The 20684-nt window shown below is 41.7% G+C and overlaps 1 protein-coding gene across 2 annotated transcripts; it reads right to left on the bottom strand.

The window, feature by feature from the left end:
- Positions 1 to 979: 979 nt before the first annotated feature.
- Positions 980 to 17439, bottom strand: LOC106583470 (uncharacterized). 2 transcript variants are annotated; one of them, XM_045705419.1, is made up of 6 exons: positions 17191 to 17439; positions 12645 to 12845; positions 12366 to 12528; positions 11002 to 11147; positions 8480 to 8642; positions 980 to 2267 (listed from the first exon to the last, which is right to left on the bottom strand). In XM_045705419.1, the coding sequence occupies exons 1-6, from the start codon at positions 17200 to 17202 to the stop codon at positions 1750 to 1752; spliced, it is 1203 nt and encodes a 400-aa protein (XP_045561375.1). In that variant the 5' UTR covers positions 17203 to 17439; the 3' UTR covers positions 980 to 1749. The 2 variants fall into 2 exon arrangements, with proteins under 2 accessions (XP_045561375.1, XP_045561376.1); XM_045705420.1 differs by having other exon boundaries at positions 8480 to 8633; positions 17191 to 17434.
- Between the last annotated feature and the right edge of the window lie 3245 nt (positions 17440 to 20684).

The following is a 20684-nucleotide window of genomic DNA, read 5'->3' as shown; positions in this document are numbered from 1 at the left end:
GTTACAGTCTTGTCTCATCGCTGCAACTCCCATACAGACTCGGAGAGGCGAAGGTCGAGAGCCATGCGTCCTCCAAAACACAACCCAACCAAGTCGCACTGCTTCTTGACACAATGCCCGCTTAACCTGGATGCCAGCCACACCAATGTGTCAGAGGAAACACCATACACCTGGCGACCATGTCAACGTGCATTCGCCCGGCCCGCCACAGGAGTTGCTAGAGCGCGATGGGACAAGGACATCCCTGCCGGCCAAACCCCCCCCTAACCCGGACGACGCTGGGTCAATTGTGCGCCACCCCATGGGTCTCCCGGTCGCGGCCTGCTGCGACAGAGCCTGGACTCGAATCAGGATCTCTAGTGGCACAGCTAGTACTGTGATGCAGTGCCTTAGACCACCGCACCACTCGGGAGGCCCAATTAATTCATCTTGCAGCAGGACAATAACCTAAAACACAAGGTTAGACAAACAAGTTTGTCTAGCATTGATTAACAACCAATTTGACAGAGCTTGAAGAATTTTGAAAAGAAGAAATGGGCAAATGTTGCACAATCCAGGTGTGGAAAGCACTTAGAGACTGACCCAGAAAGACTCACAGCTGTAATCACTGACAAAAGGTGATTCTAACATGTCATGTCATTGACTCTGGGGGTTGAATACTTATATAATCAAGATATATTAGTGTTTTAAGATATTAACACCTCTACAGGATTGGTGGGTCCCCCGTGGGACGGTTGAGCTAACATATGCTAATCGAATTAGCCTGACGTTGTAGGTAACAAGAACATTTCCAAGGACATAGACATATCTGATATTGGCAGAACGCTTAAATTCTTGTTCATCTAACTGCACTGTCCAATTTACAGTAGCTATAACAGTGAAATAATACCATGCTATTGTTTGAGGAGAGTGCACAGTTATGAACTTGAAAATGTATTAATAAACCAATTAGGCACGATTGGGCAGTCTTGATACAACATTTTGAACAGAAATGCCTTGGTTTATTGGATCAGTCTAAAACCTTGCACATACACGGCTGCCATCTAGTGGCCAAAATCTAAATTGTGCCTGGGCTGGAATAATGCAAGAGAAAGGCCATAATGTATTTCAAAGCGGATGGTATAAAAAAAAATATATACAAAAAACACCGTTTTTTTCTTTGTATTATCTTTTACCAGATCTAATGTGTTACATTCTCCTACATTCATTTCACATTTCCACAAACTTCAAAGTGTTTTCTTTCAAATGGTATCAAAAATATGCATATCCTTGCTTCAGGTCCTGAGCTATAAGCAGTTAGATTTGGGTATGTCATTTTAAGTGAAAATTGAAAAAAAAGGGGCTGATCCTTTTAAAACATACATTTTCGAAATGTCACATACTATAAAAAAAATTACATACCCAAAATGCCTACTATTTCTTCACAGAATGTGAACAGAACTCCATACACCATCCTGCTGACAACATCAAACAGTCTCGATAGACCCTGAAGTCAGGAGGACTTTGAGTTTGGTATCAGCCAGACTAATTTCTGCCCTGTGTGAATTCTCATATGCTCAGTCAGGTTTCCCATCCTGATGAAGCATTTGCTGCAATCTTTGCACTGATATGGTTTCTCCCCAATGTGAAATGATTTCTCCCCAGTATGAATTCTCTGATGTATTTTTAAATTGCTCGTTTTCAGAAAATATTTACTGCATACTGGACATCTGTGTTGTCTCTCCCCTGTGTGAGCCTTCAATGGCACTTTCAGTTCACTGGCTTTATTGACCCGGGTAGAGATCTGGGAGCTTTGTCCTTTCTGCAACCCTGACAGTACCTCTCCACAGTCCACCCCATTGTCACTTTCACTGTTCCCAATCTGAGCTGCAGAGCAGTCTGGGTGTACTGCAGAGAGGGGTTGAGATTCACTTGTTGGTTCTGATGCACTGTAGCCCTCTCCATTAGGTTCTGTTTTGATGTCTGTTCAGTTGTTTTGGTGGGAAGAGAGTCCCTCTCTCTGTTCTCCATAGTCTGGGTTTGGGGAAGATATAAGGGCTGAGGAGGGTCCTGATCATAGTCACTTTTTACACAGGGTAGAGAGAATATGAACTCTTTGATATCAGACTTCAGCCCTTCAAGCTGCTCTTCCTCCTGACTGGTCCCAAACTCCTCCTGTTCCTCTTTAATCTGAGTGGGCTCTGGGTCCTCCTGGCCCTGACAGGGGCTCCAGTCCTGCTGCTCAGGAGGAATGTCTTCAGGGACAGGGAGAGTGAGCTGCTGGGAGTCTGAAGAGAAGAATAGAGTATCAATTAGATGTAGTTTCCAGTTCAATGTGGCCTTGAGTCCAACTATTAGATTAACGCCAGTAAGCTACAATTGGAATGTTACATTTCATAAATTGTTATTATTATTTGATATAGAGATTTTGATTTTTATTCACCCCATATACCTAACCCACCCTCAGTTCGGTCCTAGACAACAAAAATTCTACAGAGATATCATAACAAAAACAAACAAGAATACAGGAAAAAAATTGTCTCACATACAAACAACTCAATACAGATTCATGATACAAAAAGTGGAGCAACAAAAACAGAAATAAATAAGTAAATAAATGATCCGTAAACCTTAGACAAACTTGCTTGGACTGGATAGCATTATATTGATGACTGTACCTATTATGTAGTGCCTACTGGCATCTCAGAGGGGAGACTCTGCAAGCCATTAAAGTATGACATAAATGGTTGACATTTTCTAACAAATGTATCATTGGAACCCCTAAGAAAATACTTAATTTCCTCAAGCTTTAGGAAGAACATTACATCGTTGAGCCACTGAGAAGTAGAGGGGGGCTGAGCAGACTTCCACTGGAGAATAATTCTACGTCGAGCTAATAAGGATGTAAAAAAGCAACAATATCGGCATGTTTGGGGTCCAAGGAGAACAAGTCTTCTGGAATACCAAAGACAGCTATCAAGGGACATGGCTGCAGGTTCATTTAAAGCTCCTCATAATAAAATCAAAAACAGAATCCCAGTCATTTTGTAGTTTAGAGCATTGAATGAACATGTGACTAAGGTCACATGGTGAGACATGACATCAATCACACTCTTCATTTAAATTTGGATATATGTCAGACAATCTGGATTTGTAAAAATGCACCCTATGTTAAACCTTAAATTGTCTGAGACCAAGACGAGCACAAGACGTAGTGGAGCGTACTCTATCAATCGCCTCATCCCACCACTCCTGTGTGAATTCAACACCCATTTCCCGTTCCCAAGCAGATTTAATTTTGTTGGTGGAGTGTTTGTGCAATGACAAAATAAATAGATTGATCTGAGAAATGACTGCTTTCTGTCAAGGTAATTGAGTCAATATGCCATCTCAGGGTTGGCAAGGGGGTGGAGCAGGGAAGCCAGAACATTGGGAAGAGACAATGGCTAATTTGAAGGTAACGAAAAAAGTGAGATGGAGGCAAAGAGTATTTAGAGGCCAGGTTGGGTAAACTAGACTAAATTATATTTACATAGAAGTCTTGGAAGGACTTAATACCTTTCCTTGTCCAGTAATAGAAAGCATTATTTATTAGAGAAGCAGGGAATAAGTGACTCTTAGCAATAGGACCCATATTAGATGCAGAGGAGAATTTAAAGTGCTGTTGAACCTGGTACCAAATCTTAAGTGTGGAAAGCACTACAGGATTGCGAGAAGGGGATGTTGGGAGAGAAGAGCAAAGCATGAAGAGAAGAAGAAATACAAGAATGTGCCTCTAGGTGGCACCATGGGGTATCTGGAGCATGTAACCAGAATGGCAATTTCTGAAAGTTGGCGGCCCAGTAATAGTATAAAAAGTTGGGTAGTGCCAGCCCTCCACTAAACTTGCATCTCTGAAGTAAAGATCTACTGACTCTGGGTACCTTTCCTCCCCAGATAAATGTGGTAACAGCCTGATTGATTGACTTAAAAACACTTTGGTAAAAACAATGGGATAGATTGAAATAGATAAAGGAATTTGGGTAAACTGTTAATTTTTACAGCATTAATCCTTTTTACAGCTACCCCATCTCTGAAAAAACAGGTGTCATTGGTACAGACACTGGCCTGGGGGAATGTATACAAGAGAGATCCATGAGTTAAATTTGTCACCAAATTGAAATTTTTTTAAGAACAGCAAATAGGTACTCCCATTTAATTCTGTCAAATGTCTTCTCTGCATCTAGGGAGATTACTACCTCAGGGGAGTAGGAGAATTGTTTAGAATAAATCATGTTAATACAGCGCTCGAATATAAAAAAATGAATATCTGTCCTTTATAAAGCCGGTTCGTTCCTGTGAGATCAGTCCTGGTAAGACTACTTCCAGATGCCTCACTTTCACCTTCACCAGCACCTTTACATCCACATTAAGGAGGCTTAGGGGCCTAAATGAAGAACAGGAAGTGGGGTCTTTCCCCTTCTTAAGGAGAAGCGCTATTGAATCCTGTGTTAGGGTACGTGGCAACGAGCCACGTTCAAGTTACTCAATATACATAGATAAAAGTAAAAGGGGCTAACTTGGTATGGAATTTCTTAAAGAACCCAGTTGGAAACCCATCAGGCCCTGGAGCCTTGCTGCTCTGCATTGACTTGAAGAAGTTATTCAGCCTATCGAGGCTGAGAGGAGAATCAAGGTCATCTACGAGTCCAGTTCACCCCAAAAAAATTCATATTGGCAGTATCTGATGGAAATTCAGACGTATATAAGGTGGAATAGAAAGTTTTGAAGGTGTCATTGATCCCTGTAGGGTCAGAAATCAAGCTATGAGAGGAATCTTTAATTTGGGGAATCAGACGGGTAGCAGCGCTGCGTTTTAATTGGTGTGCGAGCAGACGACTTGGCCTGTCGCCATGTTCATAATAGGTACCACGTGAATGCAATAGTAACCGTTCTGCATCTGTAGTGGACAAGAGATTGAAAGTTCAAGCGTTGCTTATATATCTCTGGAGATGGCGTCAAGGCATATAGGTGGTCTAAGTCAAGGATGGCTTTAGAGAGTTCTTCTAGTTTAGCTTTCCGAGTTTAATAAGAAATAATTTCTCCTCTAAGGCAGGCCTTAGGTGATTCCCAAAAGAGAGAGGTTGAGCTTGTCTGATATGAAATAAGAAAATGATCAATAAAGGTTACAGTAACGTTAGAAGTAGAAGTTATCAACAACGTTACAGACGTCTGCATCAGACAGGAGAATGGAATGGAATCTCCAACTGAGTGGTGTTCGAGTTTGTCCTGATAGAACTATGTCGAGGGCTAAAGGTGCATGATCAGAAATGACACCGGGTAAATATTCAGAAGAGGTGACATTTGGAAGTAACTTATGATCAATAAAGAAAGTCAATATGAGAAAAAGAATGATGTACATGTGAAAGTAAATAATACTCTCTTGCCTGGGGATTCTGAAATCAACAGGGCCTGTACACCCATTCTGAACCATAAAATCTGAGAAGGACTTTGACATAGCAGCAGGAGACATAGTTCTGGGGTTGGAGCAGGCTAAAAACACAATTCAGATCATCAGCAAATATCAAAAGATGGGTGTTCAGAAAAGGGATTTTTCCCCAGCAACCCATTGGCAAATTCAACATCATCAAAATTGGGAGCATATTATTGGATTCGGGGTAAACTTTGAACATTGTTATAACCATGGTATATAAAGGAGTGGAAGAGACTGGTTCTATGTCAGAGGTTAATGGGTCTCTGTAGAAAGACAGATGGCTGTGGAATGTGTTGGGTGGACGGGAGGAGGTCACAGGATTGCTATAGGGGAAGCAGATGGACATCTGTGGATTAGGCAAAGGAGGGGTTGAGGTCAGGTCAGATCCCCTGAAGGGAGAAATTATGGATCATTCCCCTATTACCCTCTTCCTGTGGAACCATAAGATGTAAGGATTGGAGAGAAGGAGGAGTGCCTAAAGTGGAGTATATATACTTGTAGTGGTGTCACAGGCGTCAGAATGAGTAGACCAAGGTGCAGCGTGGAATATGTTCATCTTGAGTTTAATGAAGAAATGAACACATTACAAATGAAACAAAAAATGACAGCAGACAGTTCCGTCAGGTACTTACAACGAAACGGAAAACAACTACCCACAAAAAACAAAGGAAAAACAGGCTGCCTAAGTATGGCTTCCAATCAGAGACAACGATAGACACCTGCCTCTGATTGGAAACCATACCCGGCCAAAACATAGAAAACAAAACATAGAATGCCCACCCACCTATCACACCCTGACCTAGCTAAACAGAGAAAACACAGCTCTCCTAAGTCAGAGCGTGACAAGTGGTGGAAACAGGTCTTTGTCTGAATACAGCTGTGTCGACCCTTTGGGAAGAATTCAACTTGGTTAAGCTTCTCTAGTGTCCGTGAGTTATTTACTCTGAAAAATTAGAACCTAACAAAATACATTGACCAATACTACAGGTGTGTGCCAAATGGTGCCAGTTATGATGAAATATCTCCCATTACTGTCTGAAATAACATTAGTAGTAGAGAAATGTATTGTTTTACTAACCAAAATTGCAACCCCTCTGGCTTTGGAGTTCAAGTCTGAATGGAAAACCTGACCTATTCCAATAGTACTATTATTAGCATTGTTAGCCATCTAAAATAGAAAAAGGAAAAAGGTGTGAAACCAGACCAGGTATTTGCAAAGATAAGAGAAAACTGATGAAAAAAAGCAAAGAAAAATAAATAAATAAATAAAAAGGAACACAAAAAAGGTCACTCTCCCTCCCTCCCCACCCCACCCAAACCCAAAGTCTCCTTCCCCAGCGAATGGAGACAGCAGATTGACGTTTGCACAGCGTCAGTGCATATAAACAGAACATCTTCCTATCTTAACGCGGAGAGGCTCCATAGCACGAGTAGTTAAATACATTTGAAAAGGCATTCACAAAACGACAAAGTAGGTCAACAGATAACCAAAACAAAGACAGAAAACCCCATAACAGTAAAACGGAACTGTCCTGACTCAGGGAGTCTTCAATCAATGCAACACGTACAATGTATCTTAAGGATGGTCAAATAAGTGTCCTGCAGTATGTTACCCTGTTACAAAAAAAGAAAAGGGGCCGAGTGTCTGTACGAATGGTCAATGGGGCGTAATAAAGTAGTGAAAAGTCCTTCAGTAAGTATTTAGATGAAAAAAAAAAAAAGGAAAGCTCTGCAAAAGCCTGGAATTGTAGCCATGCATTACTACGCTAGCCATCTAGCCAAATAAAAAGGACCTCCCAAACATGTAGCTTAAATAACCACACAAGACAATATTAGTCAATTTTATCAGAGTTCAATAGTGTTTCTGCAGAGTAGAAAAGGAATGGCAACAGGGGGAAAAGGCCCTGCCATAAAAATCAAAACATACCTTCAACTTGGAGGGTAGGCTAGGCTATGCATGCTATCTGGCAAGAGTAGGTCATAGAGCCAAGATACGGCTCAGAAGTGACCGTCTAACCAGCGCTGGGCGTCCTTGTGGGAGTTGAGAGGTTTTCTTGGCGACACTCGAGCTGAGGTCAGAAAAGATGAACACCTTGCGTCCGCAGAAGTGTAGCTGTCCTCCGCCCTGCCTCTGGAGGATGCGCTCCTTGTCACGGTAGTGAAAATTAACGATAAACACTCTAGGCTTGGAGTTGTCGTCTTCGCCCGCTGGGGAGGGGCCAATGCGGTGGGCTCTGTCCAGCTTCGGGGGTGATGGAATGATGGCCGGACCCAGCACCTCCGCGAAGAAGTCTGACATGAGTCCCCTCCAAGTGTATCTGGTTACCAACAATCCGAAGATTGCAAAGTCGAGAACGGGATTCCAGGTCATTGGTCTTGTCAATCAGCTTTTGGTTTTCGGAGCTCAGACCGGCGACCGTTTTCTCAAGGTCTACTATGAGATCACTGTAGTCACCCAGGTCATGATCAAAGCCATCAAGTCGGCGGCCTTGTTCATCCGCAGCGGCTCGGACACCATCCAGGACGGTCGAGAAGGGGGCCAGAGCAGCATCGATGGCAGTTTTGAGCTGAGTGGCAATGGTAGCTGTAATTTCCAATACCAGAACCGTATGGAAGTTCTGAAGATCTGTGGGGAGTGTGACCGCATGAGACTCCGTAACAGTTGGACTGGAGTCAGCGCCATTACTATTCCCGCTTGCCATCGTGGTTGAAACGTCAGTTACAGGTCTTCTGCTCCTCAGATTGTGAGACATTTGAATCAAAACGGTAACTTACGAACTCATCAATCAAATCTGATATGTAAGAAAGTGGAATGCAAAGTAAAAATGTGGCTAAATTAACTAATGCGTAGGAGCCTGGTCTGCGAGCTTCTTCTCTATTTATTAAACCGGAAACCCATTTCATAAGTTCTTAACAGTTCTAATGTTACAGCGAAAGAATTGAATGAATTGATAGTTTAGTGGCAGTGGCCTGGCTAAATGGTTCAATTAGATTGTTATAGCGGGGTCATAGCTACTCACTACTAACCTGCAATATGTAACTTTATGTCGGGTTTGAAAGCCAAATCCAGCAGCCTTCGTAGACGATCGATCTCCTCCTTTGAACGGGAAATTTCTTCCTGGTACTCCGACACCGTTTTTTCCACGGCAGCCACTGTTGGTAATCGCTCGTTTAGAAAAACCTGCAACAGCTGCATTTTAGAAATTTTAAAGGGAAAGTGGATAGGTTTATTGTAAACAATGCGAAGGCTTCCTAGTCAAAGATGTATCCTAGTCTTTGAATTCATACCTGCACGAGGGAAAAATTGTTATCGCCGCCTGCTGTACTGTAGACTAGAGGTCGACCGATTAATCGGCATGGCTGATTAATTAGGGCCGATTTCAAGTTTTCATAACAATCGTTATATCGGCATTTTTGGATGCCAATTATGGCCGATTACATTGCGTGGCAGGATGACCAACTGTTATGCGAGTGCAGCAAGGAGCCAAGGTAAGTTGCTAGCTAGCATTAAACTTATCTTATAAAAAACAATCAATCTTCACATAATCACTAGTTAACTACATGGTTGATGATATTACTAGGTTAACTAGCTTGTCCTGCATTGCATATAATCAATGCGGTGCCTGTTAATTTATCATCGAATCACAGCCTAATTCGCCAAACGCCAAACAAAAGCACATTCGTTGCACGAATGTACCTTACTATAAACATCAATGCCTTTCTTAAAATCAATACAATAAAATCAATATATATATATATATTTGGTATTTTTCACCCCTTTTTTTCCCCAATTTCGTGGTATCCAAATTGGTAGTTACAGTCTTGTCTCATCGCTGCAACTCCCGTACGGACTCGGGAGAGGTGAAGGTCCAGAGCCATGCGTCCTCCGAAACACAACCCAACCAAGCCGCACTGCTTCTTGACACAATGCCCATCCAACCCGGAAGCCAGCCGCACCAATGTGTCGGAGGAAACACCGTACACCTGGCGACCGTGTCAGCGTGCACTGCGCCCGGCCCGCCACAGGAGTCGCTAGTGCGCGATGAGACAAAGATATCCCTGCTGGCCAAACCCTCCCTAACCCGGATGACGCTGGGCCAATTGAGCGTCGCCCCTTGGGCCTCCCGGTTGCGGCCGGCTGCGACAGAGCCTGGACTCAAACCCAGAATCTCTGGTGGCACAGCTAGCACTGCGAGAAGTATATTTTTTAAAACCTGCATATTTAGTTAAAATAAATTTATGTTAGCAGGCAATATTAACTAGGTGAAATTGTGTCACTTATCTTGCGTTCATTGCACGCAGAGTCAGGGTATATGCAACAGTTTGGGCCGCCTGGCTCGTTGCGAACTAATTTGCCTGAATTTTTAATAATAATGACATGACATTGAAGGTTGTGCAATGTAACAGCAATATTTACACTTAGGGTTGCCACCCGTTTGATAAAATACGGAACAGTTACGTATTTCACTGAAAGAATAAACGTTTTGTTTTCGAAATGATAGTTTCCGACTTTGACCATATTAATGACCAAAGGCTCGTATTTCTGTGTTTATTATATTATAATTAAGTCTATGATTTGATATTTGATAGAGCAGTCTGACAGCGGTGGTAGGCAGCAGCAGGCTTGTAAGCATTCATTCAAACTTTACTGCGTTTGCCAGCAGCCCTTAGCAATGCTTGATTCACAGCGCTGTTTATGACTTCAAGCCTAACACAGAACTCCTGAGATTAGGCTGGCAATACTAAAGTGCCTATTAGAATATCCAATAGTCAAAGGTATATGAAATAAAAATGGTATAGAGAGAAATAGTCGACGTGTCATAATTCCTATAATAACTAGAACCTAAAACGTCTTAACTGGGAATATTGAACCACCAGCTTTCATATGTTCTGAGCAAGGAACTTAAATGTTAGCTTTTTTTACATGGCACAACACTGTGTTTTTGCATTATTTAAACAAAGTTGAACATGTTTCATTATTTATTTGAGACTAAATAGATTTTATTTATGTATTATATTAAGTTAAAATAAGTGTTCATTGAGTATTGTTGTAATTGTCATTATTATATATACACACACACATATATTAAAAAAAATTGTTTTTTAAATATACATATATATTAAATTAATAAAAAACATCGGCCGATTAATCGGTAGCGGCTTTTTTTGGTCCTCCAATAATAGGTATCGGCGTTGAAAAATCATAATCGGTCGACCTCTACTGGAGACCTACCGCATCTGAACAGAACAATCTCCACCTGGATCCAAGTGTGTCCCAAATATATGCTAGTCAAACACAGCAGAAGGTATGGACCCATAAAACATTTCGCGCGCAGGTTTAAATCAGAAAGGGGTTTGTGGATACAGAATCCTCCTACTTTAAATGCAGCTCGTGCAAGTTTACAAACACCCAATCAGATAGTTATCATCTACAACACTGCAGATGTTGAGCTAGATAAAACTAGAGCTAGATAAAGCCAGAAGAATAATATACTTGTTGAACATAGCTATAGCCATCAGTCTTGTGTGTTTTCATGGTCATCACTCACTGTCAACTTTGTCAAGGTCCCGACATCAGCGTTAGCTATGCTGCTACAGAGGGGTGGAGGTGGGAGACATGTGTGGTTGTAATGGGGTGGTGGCCAATCTTCGACTGGGGTTGGGGCCACCTCTTGAGTAATTTTTTCATGTAAAGCTGGGAATAACAAAGAAAAACAACAATGTTATTATTTTGTATACTTCAACTTAAAAAGACAACCACCTGCTCACCACATCCATTCTGCAAGCCTTCCACAAGTCCTTCATAGAGTCCATCCTGGCGTTCAGTATAACATCCTGTTTTGGGGCTCACTAACCTTCACTAACCACAACAGGCTGGACAGGATAGTGTCAGTGAGAGGAACAATAGTGGTAACCCAGCTATACAGTGGGCAACCAAAAAAGGGCAAGAACATCATCTCTGCCACCTCATCCAGTCTGACCAGTATGCCATTCTACCATAACAGCCTATGATACGATCTCTACTCATGTCAACGAAGAGAGGCCTCTCCAGCTTTGTGCCTGCATCGATAAGGTTCCTGAATGAGCGGGGCTGCTGAGCCTTTCTCCTTGCCACCCTAGCCCTCCTGCCTACACCCCACTTCATCTATATTACACAATCAGGGCCTGACAGTCTCAAACTGAAACTAACTTTTAAAATATAAGACTGCCTCTGAAATCACTAGACTCCCACACCCAACCTATCACACATCAACACTACACTCCTCCCATCCGGCCATAGGTACCGCCCCTTCAATGATGTGGTTATTTAAAGAATGAACAACTACTACTCTGTTTAAGTCACTAGGTAAGGTAGAATTCAATCAATTAAGACAAACCGCTAACAACTATACCCTAAACACATGCACCTACAAGAAAAAAAAAGAAAAAATAGGCAGAGGGTATACAAAGGTACCTTGTCCTGTGGTACCCTGTAATCTCTTAAAGAAAATGATAGCTATGCCTTTACTGTGCCATTCTGATTTAAGGACCAACTACCACTTCTTCTGAACTGGCTGGACATAACTACACCAACCGATACCTAACACAGAACTCAAACTAATTCAGAATATTGATAAGGTTGTGCTGACAGACTCTTTCTCCTTCTCTTTCTCAACCCTCTGGTAGCTGGCCCGCTTCTCTTACTTCGAGGCTACCAGGGGGCATCAATATCTCAGGATCCACCTACTGCCAATGTTCCCTTGAGCAAGGAACTTAACCACCTAAACTGCTTATTGGGCCCTGCACTGTGGCTGCTCTCTCCTCCAGCCTCTCCAACCTAATGTGTGTTTGAATCGGGGGCATTGGATGAAAGCTGAGGACAAATTTCCATCTGCGTGGACTAATAAAGTATATCGATCTGTCCAAGTTATACCTTTCATGGCAGTGTCAAATATCAATTTAATCTCTTCCACAGTTTTGGCCTGTTGGTCTTTGAAGTCCTGAGGACACAGAACATCAGACCAGCCAATGGAGGGATTGTTAGGGCGTCCCACAAGGATCAAAGAGACCATCCCCAGCTTTTCCAGCTTGTGGATCTAAAACGATTTAAAACAGTAATTCAGTCATACAACTAGTTAGTACACATACATTTGCCTACACAGTTGAACAATTCATAGGGAGGATAGTAAGTATGTCATTATCGCTTGCTCACCAGTAAATGGGCAGTATTAAGAACCTTGGCAACATTGTTTCCCTTCAGGGTGTTTCGAGCCCAGTTGTCATTGTAGTGATCTTTCTGCGACTCCAGTTTTTTTTTCAGTTGCTGTGCTGCCCCACACAAGTCACATTTGCGACGTGCCACCCTGATGTCTCCACCACATGCACAGCACTTTTTGAATGTTGAACCTGGCATCTGAAATTAACAAGAAACAAGATTGGCATTACAATTGTGGAAGAAATGAGAAAATGAGCAAACAGAAATTATGATACGGTAAAAGACCAGATTACTATCATTTTACTTCTATGAAATTAGGACAGGTGTAAATATTCAGTCGACCAGCTATCAGATTGGGAAGTGGTGCTGAACACAAAAGTATGGTTACAATGTCATAATTCAGTAACATCACACCACTTGAAGCTGACTTGAGGGGCTTCTTTCTTGATATTATAGAAGCATTTTCTATAGCTAAATGTAATCTACAATAGGCTACAATATAAACACTTACATTAGAATGAGTAGGCAGGTCACAGAGAGACAGACAAGCAGACGGACAGGAAGAATAACAGACACACAGACAAGTGACAACAGACTGAGGTGGAATGGCAGATGGAGGCAGACAGGCAAGCAGACTGACGGACTGAGACACTAAAGACACAGACAGACTAAACACGCTGACAAACAGAGTATTAGATTGAGAGAGATAGATCAACAGAGAGAGAAAGAAAGTAAGAGAGAGAATGGCTCTAAGAAAAGCCCTTGGATTGGGTTGTAAATAAGCAAGCCTAAGCAAGGAAGGAAAGAAGCAATCCACAAACAGAATAGGCTGCAAAGAAAGATTTTGGGCCAATGTTGGCTACTGTAACAGTCAATATGAATTACAATCTTTAGGCCCTAACTTTAAACTGAATGTACATATAAATCTGACTTTGGAGAAGCAGATAAAGGACATTACCAAAATCTCCTTTTAAACACACCTTTCTAACCTGTCCTTAATGTAACTGTAGTGGTGATTCCCTATGAAAAGCCACTGGCACAGGAGAGAGCTCGTCCACAGGAAACCTTTCCAAACGTTATTCTTTTTGGGTGAAGTTCCCATTTATTGAGCATAGAAAATATAAATAGCTCCAATATACACATTCCTATACAAAAGGTGCAAAGAGATGCATTCTATAAGCCATGTGTGTGATACGGTAACAACTGTACAGTTGAAGTATGAAGTTTACAAACACTCAGGTTGGAGTCATTAAAACTCGTTTTTCAACCACTCCACAAATATCTTGTTAACAAACTATAGTTTTGGCAAGTCAGTTAGGACATCTACTTTGTGCATGACACAAGTAATTTTTCCAACAATTGTTTACAGACAGATTATTTCACTTATAATTCACTGTATCACAATTCCAGTGGGTCTGAAGTTTACATACACTAAGTTGACTGTGCCTTTAAATAGCTTGGAAAATTCCAGAAAATGATGGCATGCTTTAGAAGCTTCTGATAGGCTAATTGACATGATTTGAGTCAATTGGAGTGTACCTGTGGATGTATTTCAAGGCCTACCTTCAAACTCAGTGACTCTTTGCTTGACATTATGGGAAAATTAAAAGAAATCAACCAAGACCTCAAAAACAAATTGTAGACCTCCACAAGTCTGGTTCATCCTTGGGAGCAATTTCCAAACGCCTGAAGGTACCATGTTCATCTGTACAAACAATAGTACGCAAGTATAAACACCATGGGACCACACAGCCGTCATACCGCTCAATAAGGTGATGCGTTCTGTCTCCTAGAGATTAATGTACTTTGGTGCAAAAAATGCAAATCAATCCCAAAACAACAGCAAAGGACCTTGTGAAGATGCTGGAGGAAACAGGTACAAAGGTATCTATATCAACAGTAAAACGAGTCCTATATCGACATAACCTGAAAAGCCGCTCAGCAAGGAAGAAGCCACTGCTCCAAAACCGCCATAAAAAAGCCTGACTATGGTTTGCAACTGCACATGGGGACAAAGATCGTACATTTTGGAGAAATGTCCTCTGGTCTGATGAAACAAAAATAGAACTGTTTGGCCATAATGACCATCGTTATGTTTGGAGGAAAAGGGGAGGCTTGCAAGCCAAAGAACACCATCCCAACCGTGAAGCATGGGGGTGGCAGCATCATGTTGTGGGGGTGCTTTGCTGCAAGAGGGATCGGTGAAATTCACAAGGGAGGAAAATAGGGAGGAAAATGATATGGATATATTGAAGCAACATCTCAAGACATCAGTCAGGAAGTTAAAGCTTGGTCGCAAATGGGTCTTCCAAATGGACAATGACCCCAAGCATACTTCCAAAGTTGTGGCAAAATGGCTTAAGGACAACAAAGTCAAGGTATTGGAGTGGCCATCACAAAGCCGTGACCTCAATCCAATAGAACATTTGTGGGCAGAACTGAAAAAGCGTATGTGAGCAAGGGGGCCTACAAACCTGACTCAGTTACACCAGCTCTGTCAGGAGGAATGGGTCAAAATTCACCCAACTTATTGTGGGAAGCTTGTGGAAGGCTACCCAAAACATTTTACCCAAGTTAAACAATTTAAAGGCAATGCTACCAAATACTAATTGAGTGTATGTAAACTTCTGACCCACTGGGAATGTGATGAAAGAAATAAAAGCTGAAATAAATCATTCTCTCTACTATTATTCTGACATTTCACATTCTTAAAATAAAGTGGTGATCCGTACTGACCTAAAACAGGGAATTTTTACTAGGATTAAATGTCAGGAATTGTGAAAAACTGAGTTTAAATCTATTTGGCTAAGGTGTATGTAAACTTCCAACTTCAACTGTATGTGCTCTCCTCTCACCTGTGCCAACCCTTCCTGGTCACCTGTGCTACCTATATGCCTACACATGACCAGTGATCCCAACATATAGTCCCTAGTGTACAAAACAAAAAAACATGCCATGAGGTCGAAGGAATTGTCTGTAGAGCTCCAAGACAGGATTGTGTCGAAAAAATGTCTGCCGAATTATTTCAAAGAAAGAAGTTTGGAACCACCAAGACTGTTCCTAGAGCTGGCTGACCGGCCAAACTGAGCAATCGGGGGAGAAGGGCCTTGGTCAGGGAGGTGACCAACAACCCGATGGTCACCCTGACAGAGCTACAGAGTTCCTCTGTGGCGATGGGAGAACCTTCCAGAAAGACAACCATCTCTGCAGCATGAGCATGCTTATGGGGCACAGTCGACTTCGGGCTAGAAGGTGGAGGGTTCGAGACCTGCTCACTGCCTGTTTCATTACAATAATATATACATTTTATGGACACAGTCTATTTTACATTTGTCATCCTGTTATTTTTAGTCCCACTCTAAAGCTCCACTCAAGCCCTCCCATCTATATCAACAACCCGAGCCACTGCCTGTTCACCCGCTACCATCCAGAAAGGAGGTCAGTACTCATGGCCATCAGACTGTTAAACAGCCATCACTAACACTGCTGTATACATACAGACTCAAATCATTGGCCAGTTTAATAAATGGTTCACTAGTCACTTTAATAATGTCACTTTAATAATGTTTACATATTTTACAATACTCATCTCATATGTATATACTGTATTTTATACAATCTATTGCATCTTGCCTATGTATGCAGCTCGGTCATCCATACATGTATATATTCTTTAGATATGTGTGTATAACGTAGTTGTGGAATTGTTAGATATTACTGCACTGTCGGAACTAGAAGCACAAGCATTTCACTACAATGCAACAACCGCGAAGCCTGGAAGATGCAGTTGCAATACATAGCAATCCTGTCAGGTTAGCACTACTGAAATGCATAACATTACTGTATCTACTGAACTACCTGTCAAAATTGATGTTGGTGTAGAGTAAAAACATCAGCTGCAAAAGTTATCCAACAATCGCTTAGTAGTTATGAAAATGTATGCCGACACTAGGCGAATTAAAGAAACACCGAGAAGCTATTGTGCACAATTTTGTTACGTACCACGATCAGGAAGAATCGAAGATTATCTACACACACACACACACACACACATTGACAAGATACTGGATTGACTCGACCGCTCTAAACAAAGAGAATAAAATGTCCGCAAAGCCGGAAGACAAGATTGGCGAGAAGAGGCGGGAACATTCTAACCAGGGCATATACGCTTGTGAGCAACAGCACGGAGATGCCAACTCATCACATTTTCAAGGATGATGCAGCCAGAGGTAGATACTCCGGTTGCAAACCCAAAGACAGTACGGTATAGACAGGTTGGTTGTTTAGCAACTAAACCGACACGTGCGCAACTATGGGGCAAAACAGCGGGGGTTGGATTAGATTGTTGTTAACATGTAAACTATATTTTGTCTCCAATGTTTATTTAAAACAAATATATTTGCACAATTAGCACCTGTCTCACAAATGCATCATCACAGATGTTGGTTAGCTAGCTAGCGAATTTTAGCATTGACCTGAAATCAATTAAAACAAGACATGGTATCAAGAACAAGAAAAAAACTAGCTTAAACGGGTAACTTACGATTCCCCACATAGCAGTTTCTTGTCATTGTTGGTATCTGGCTATCCAGAATCAAAACTCACGGACTTGCCCCATTGAAGTGTGCGCATAGTTTTCGTGATCTATGAAGATAGGCAGAAACTGCTTATCCAATACAGAGCAGTGGCAATTTTGTGTATGCACGAACTCCGCCATGGTTCGTTGGACAAAGCTTATGGGAAAATGTATGGAGTTTTTGTAGGGATTTGGTTAAACGCCGAAAATAAGGTATGTGGTAAACACAGGCTTAGGAGATCAAAGGCTATATGTTTTGTTCTATGAGATCATCTTCATCAGCTAATTTTGAAGCATGTATGTAATTTTAAAAAAGCACATTAAGGATTCATAATTCAAAAAGGTAATGTCTCATATAACAAATTGTACTGATATCTCATATAACAAATTGTACAATATATCTTAAGCCTCTGTTAACTTTCTGCGTTTATGCCAAACCCCTATTCTTTCTCCATTCATTTTCCCCGTAAAATTGGCTGAACGAACCAGAGGTAAATCATTTCCCTGGTTTTAGGAAGTTCAAGGTGGCGAGCTCTATAGATTAAGCTGTTTTATGTAGCAGTTAATCACTCATTTAGAAAAACCTGCAACAGCTTAATTTTCGACATTTTGAGGGAAAGGAAAGTGCATATGTTTATTGTTTTGCTGCTAACATTGTGTCTCTGATGGTGGCCAGCAAGCATCCGCTTCCGAGGTAAACAATGCGAACTCTTCCTAGTCTTTGAATTCGTACCTCCACGATGTAGCGCATCTGAACCAATCAATCACCTGTCCCCAAGTGTCCCAAACATAGAGATAGATAGAGGACTCATATTTATGTCAGTGATACATTTTCTTCTTCGCGATTGACTGATCCCTCCTGATGACTCAGTTAGACATGACTCCAACATGGTTACGAGAAAGGATCAGAAATGAAGTTGGAAGTCCCACCCAGTTGACTACTTTAAAATGGCGGAAGCCCTCAATGGCGCTGCCTACGCTAACATAGTCTTTTGGCCACTAGAGGCCTCTATCATTCTCTATTAGAGGCCTCTATCGTTCTCTATTAGAGGCCTCTATCATTCTCTATTAGAGGCCTCTATCATTCTCTATTAGAGGCCTCTATCATTCTCTATTAGAGGCCTCTATCATTCTCTATGGTCCCCAAAAAATATGCTTATCAAACACAGCGAAAGTTATGTAGTAGGCTAATGTGAAATATTCTACATCTCTACCAGAGGGGTATGCTACAAAGCAAGATCAGTGATCAGATCATATTCTGAAATGGGCATGGTCAACAACCAAAAAAGGCATATCTAAGTTTAGGTTTATAAATTAACCAGAAAACCAATAGTTATTTCTGATTGTTTATCAAAGTTAGCTGGCTAACTCATCCTGCTTTGTAGTACCACTCTGTATACTGTATTATGTCTAGTAATAAATAAAGATTGAGAAACTACTCAATTTCTTTGAGCTAATTTGAGTCCTATATTAACTGATCTATAAAATAGCCTTCTATAACAAATGTTACAATTTAAATATAATGATTTACACTAAGTAAAAATTGAAAGATTTATTAACAAGAAGCATGATATACCAATCCACTCTAAGATGCTCACAACAACATAGCATGACATTACATGGACTGGGGCAATGTCAAGGTTTATGAGAAAGAAGACCATGCAGTGGTGTCAAACCCACTACACAGACATAAGAGGTAATGGCAGACTAGAGCTGGTGAGGTGACACATTTGAACAAGGAGCCTTGTTGAAACCAAAGATGTGCTGATTTTAGTACAGCTAGAAGAAAGTCATTGAAATGTACTGTGTATAGTTCTGAACAAAATGAGAAGGTAACTATATATATGCTGAAAATGCATTGTCTCTGTTAGGCACAACATTGTGGGCTTCTTGTGCATGTTTATTCCTCAATAGATTTACAATGTATTCAACCAATATCAATCACCTTCTGGGGATGTGTTTGTCCTCCTACTACAGGTGTTAGGTAGTGTAAAGGATGTCACGCTGCTTCATAAAAGCCAATTTATGCTTGATCCTGTAATGCAATCCGGAGGCTCCGTACGGAGGGTGTGACGCAATTGCGGAGCCTACGCAGGCTTGCGGAGGCCAAATCGAGCTCCGTACCACATTGCTGTGTGCCTCCCACATTTTTTAGCAATGCATAGGGCTCCGCATAGCTCTGTATAGCTCCGCATTGGCATGATTGGTTGACGGTAGGTGGGGGCGGTACATCCTTTATCAACACAAACTCACTTCCTTGACAACTTCCTTGATAACAAATATGGAGAACTTTGACGAAAGGATATCAGAACAAGTTCACAAATAAACAACATCTTTATAATACCATGTGTAGGGATTTCAAAAACACGAAAGCAAGTTTGAACTCCTGGAAAGCGATCAGGGAGGTAATGGGGATAGATGCGGTATAGAAGTCAATGGAATGCAGACCGCATGGGATAGAAGGACGTTGGATTGGCGCACATTCAACAAATCTGCTCTAACAAAGTGGATATTTGTCAAATCTGTCATGATTTATGTATTTTAACAGGCCCACGATGTGATTACTAAAAAACAATTTGGATATATTTGGCTGTTTTCTTTGCCTAACATTTAATGCGAATTTATACTTGATTTGTAAATGTGGTCCGGAGGCTCAGTGCAGAGGGTGTGACGCAATTGTGGCGCCTCTAGAGGCTTGTGAAGGCCAAATCGAGCTCCGTACCGCATCGCCATGTACCGCCCAAATTCTCCGCATTGACATGATAGGTTGACGGTAGATGGGGGCATGAACTCATGTTTAAACACAAACTCACTTCCTTGACAACTTCCTTCACAACAGCTCTGCTCCGCGAAGCACAAGAAGTATGAATGCTCTGACTTATCTGGAGGCCGCATTGCAGTAAATGCTGTGTAGCCACTGCAGATGTCGGATTGACCATGTAGAGCCATAATGCCCGATGTCCACCAGATGCATATGCTTTTGCCAGATGTCTAGCCTGCATTTTCTGTACGTGATACACATGTGCTTCACTTTTCAAATGAGCTAAAAGCTAGCTAGTTGGATTCTGTGAGTGTACTTCTGTTTGTACCATGGTAAAGCACGAGTTGAAAATATTGAATGCATGTTCACAGAATGCACCGCAGCCTAGTGCGGCACCTCCAGCTTGGCACTGTGGACTGCTCCATTGACAATGAATGACTTCCGATGGAACGCTAAGAGCTTGTTGCACCTGCTGGACATGAGTTGTCAGCAAGTACAACTTCCTCCCGATTCGACCCATACCTGGCACGAACTTAGGACCCCTGCCTTGCTAGCATATTTGACCAGTCGGTGCCACGCGAAAAGCTAGTTATTCACTGGCGTAAGCGGGGATACTTCAGGCTGAGGAGTAAGTTTCACACATCCCCATGTGCTACAGTAGCATCTGAAGCATATTTGAAATATTTTGATAACACCAATG

Source organism: Salmo salar, chromosome ssa22 (assembly GCF_905237065.1).
Source record: "Salmo salar chromosome ssa22, Ssal_v3.1, whole genome shotgun sequence".
NCBI lineage: Eukaryota > Metazoa > Chordata > Actinopteri > Salmoniformes > Salmonidae > Salmo > Salmo salar.
This window is presented reverse-complemented; position numbering and strand designations above follow the sequence as displayed.